The sequence below is a fragment of the Cariama cristata genome, unplaced genomic scaffold, assembly GCF_000690535.1.
Source record: "Cariama cristata isolate BGI_N322 unplaced genomic scaffold, ASM69053v1 scaffold26668, whole genome shotgun sequence".
NCBI classification, from domain to species: domain Eukaryota; kingdom Metazoa; phylum Chordata; class Aves; order Cariamiformes; family Cariamidae; genus Cariama; species Cariama cristata.
The window spans coordinates 30,275-32,533 of NW_009633369.1; the positions used below are offsets into that span (position 1 = coordinate 30,275).

At 58.3% G+C, this 2,259-nt stretch overlaps 1 protein-coding gene across 1 annotated transcript in view; it reads left to right on the forward strand.

Moving 5' to 3' along the window:
• Positions 1-696, forward strand: part of SLC35A4 (solute carrier family 35, member A4) — a 966-nt gene extending 270 nt beyond the window's left edge. The window contains exon 1 of the mRNA XM_009706737.1: positions 1-696. This exon is cut by the window's left edge and continues 270 nt beyond it. Coding sequence (XP_009705039.1) covers positions 1-696 — 696 coding nt within the window.
• The last annotated feature ends 1,563 nt before the right edge of the window (positions 697-2,259 follow it).

Genomic DNA, 2,259 nt, shown 5'->3' on the forward strand with positions numbered 1-2,259 from the left:
CGCCACATTGCCCCCTTCGCCCTCTCTGCCCTCCTCTATGCTGCCAACAACAACCTGGTGGTTCACATGCAGCTCTTCATGGATCCCAGCACCTACCAGGTGTTGAGTAATTTAAAGATTGTCAGCACCGCACTCCTCTACAGCCTCTTCCTGCGCCAAAGACTCAGCATGCGCAAATGGCTGGCTCTTCTCCTGCTGGTGGCTGCTGGGGTGAGCTACAGCTGTGGTGGCCTACAGGACCCTGGCAGCCCCTCCAAGATGCAGCTGCACATCACACTGGTGGGCTTGTTGCTGATCTCTGTGTACTGCCTGATATCAGGCTTGTCTGCTGTGTACACAGAAGCCATCCTGAAAACCCAGGCATTGCCTCTGAGTCTTCAGAACCTCTTCCTTTATGTCTTTGGCGTCCTGCTCAACTTAATTGGCTACTTCTGGAGCAGCACAGAGGGCAGTTTCTTGGAGGGCTTTTCATCCTGGGTGCTGGTGATTGTGGTCAGCCAGGCCTTGAATGGCTTAATCATGTCCGTGGTCATGAAGCACAGCAGTAACATCACCAGGCTCTTCGTGATCTCCTGCTCTATCCTGGTCAATGCCCTTCTGTCTGTCACCCTCTTCAATCTGCAGCTTACCCTTCTCTTCTTCATTGCTGTCTCATGCATCGGCCTCGCTGTTCACTTGTACTATGGGGTCACGTAGCTGCTGCCTACCTGCCCTGCATGCACCAAGGCAGCCTGTAGTTGTTCCTCACGGGTGTTTCATGCTTGTGCTGAGGCTGGCGTTAGAAGCACAGCGGTGCTCTGGCCATTGGCCTTGTGCCCTGGTGTTTGTGTGGAGTTGTTACTGGTGGGTGAGGAGTGCTGAGGGAGAGAGCACCCTGTCCCTGTTTCCAGGGGGGAAGCTGGGCCCTGCTGCAGCCCAGCCAAGCTCCGTGCCATGGGGTTCCCATGCGATCAGGCGTGCCTGTCCTTGAGGGTGGGTCCTAAGACTCTTGTTCGTGTGACGTCTCATATTCTCAAGCTGCTTTCCCCACACCAGAGTGGACCCATGTCTTGCACCTGTAAATGCTCCTGCAGTGGTTAGCTCTGCTGTGCTGTGGGCTCATCTGCGTGCGGGGAGCCCTGCTGCACGATCGCTGCCAGGCCAGCATTGGTCTGACACTGTTTCAACTCCTGTGGATGGTACTTCACCCAGCTGTCTGTATAAGGCCGGGTGCTGCTGCCTGCAGAGCCTTGTGGTGTGTTCTGAGGGCATCTCTCCCACCTCTGCAGTTCTCCAGCCCACCCCTCACCCCAGGCCCTGGCTGAAGGACTGCTGTCCTTCGGCCCCATTTCCCCTTCTCAGACATGGTGTCACTGCTCTGTGCAGAGCAGATGGGGAATTGGGGGATGTGGGAACTGTTTCACCTGCTCCCAGAAAGGGAGACAGCACCCAAATTTGTACTGGCACCAGCTAGTGAGTTCCTGGCAGGCAGAAGTCACTGCTGGCTTTGGCCAGGTTTATTAAAGTTGCGGTTCAACAGCATGTGTGTGTCTCCTCCCTGCACGAAGGCATCTGTTTTCACTTGGCAGAGGTTTGAGGGCCAAGGGTGTGTCTGAGCCTGATGACACTCATCGGTGAGGGGCACCCACTTTATTCCACATAGCAGCAGCTGAGGGGGCCACCAGCCCTCCCACTGTACCCGCTCTGCTCCTGTTGCAGGGCTATGCCTGAGCCCGTGCTCCTGCAGGCAGATGCCTAGCAGCAGAGCAGGGTTTTCCCTGTTGGGGCAGAGGGGTGAAGTGGTCCCTGAATTCTGCCAGCAAGCACTCTCCCTGGGGCCAGGTCTCTGCAGGGAGTAACTCCCAGCAGCCAGAGCAGGCAGGACAGGAGGCTTTGCCCTGTGTATCCGCTATAGCTGGGGCTGGCCGGTCTCCTGGCATCAGGGCTGGTGGCTCACTCTAGGGACAGGGGGTTGAGGTGGCAGGGGTCCCCACCACCCTGGGTTGCTGGCTTAGGGTGTCTGTGTGGCAGCATCGGCCGAGCCCAGCTGTCTGCTGTCCCGCAGCTGCTGGTTGTGCGCAGCAAGCTCCACGGCATCCTGGAGCACCTCCTGCAGCAGCACCCGGTGCCAGTGGTCCAGGGCTTCCCTCTGCTCCTTTGCCAGGCGCTGCTGGTCCTGAAGCACCTGTGGGAATGCCTGGGGCTGTCTGGCACAGCCCTGCCAGCCTGGAGGTATGTCCCCAGCCCTCCCTGCCCACCTGCAGTAGGTGCTGCCTGCAG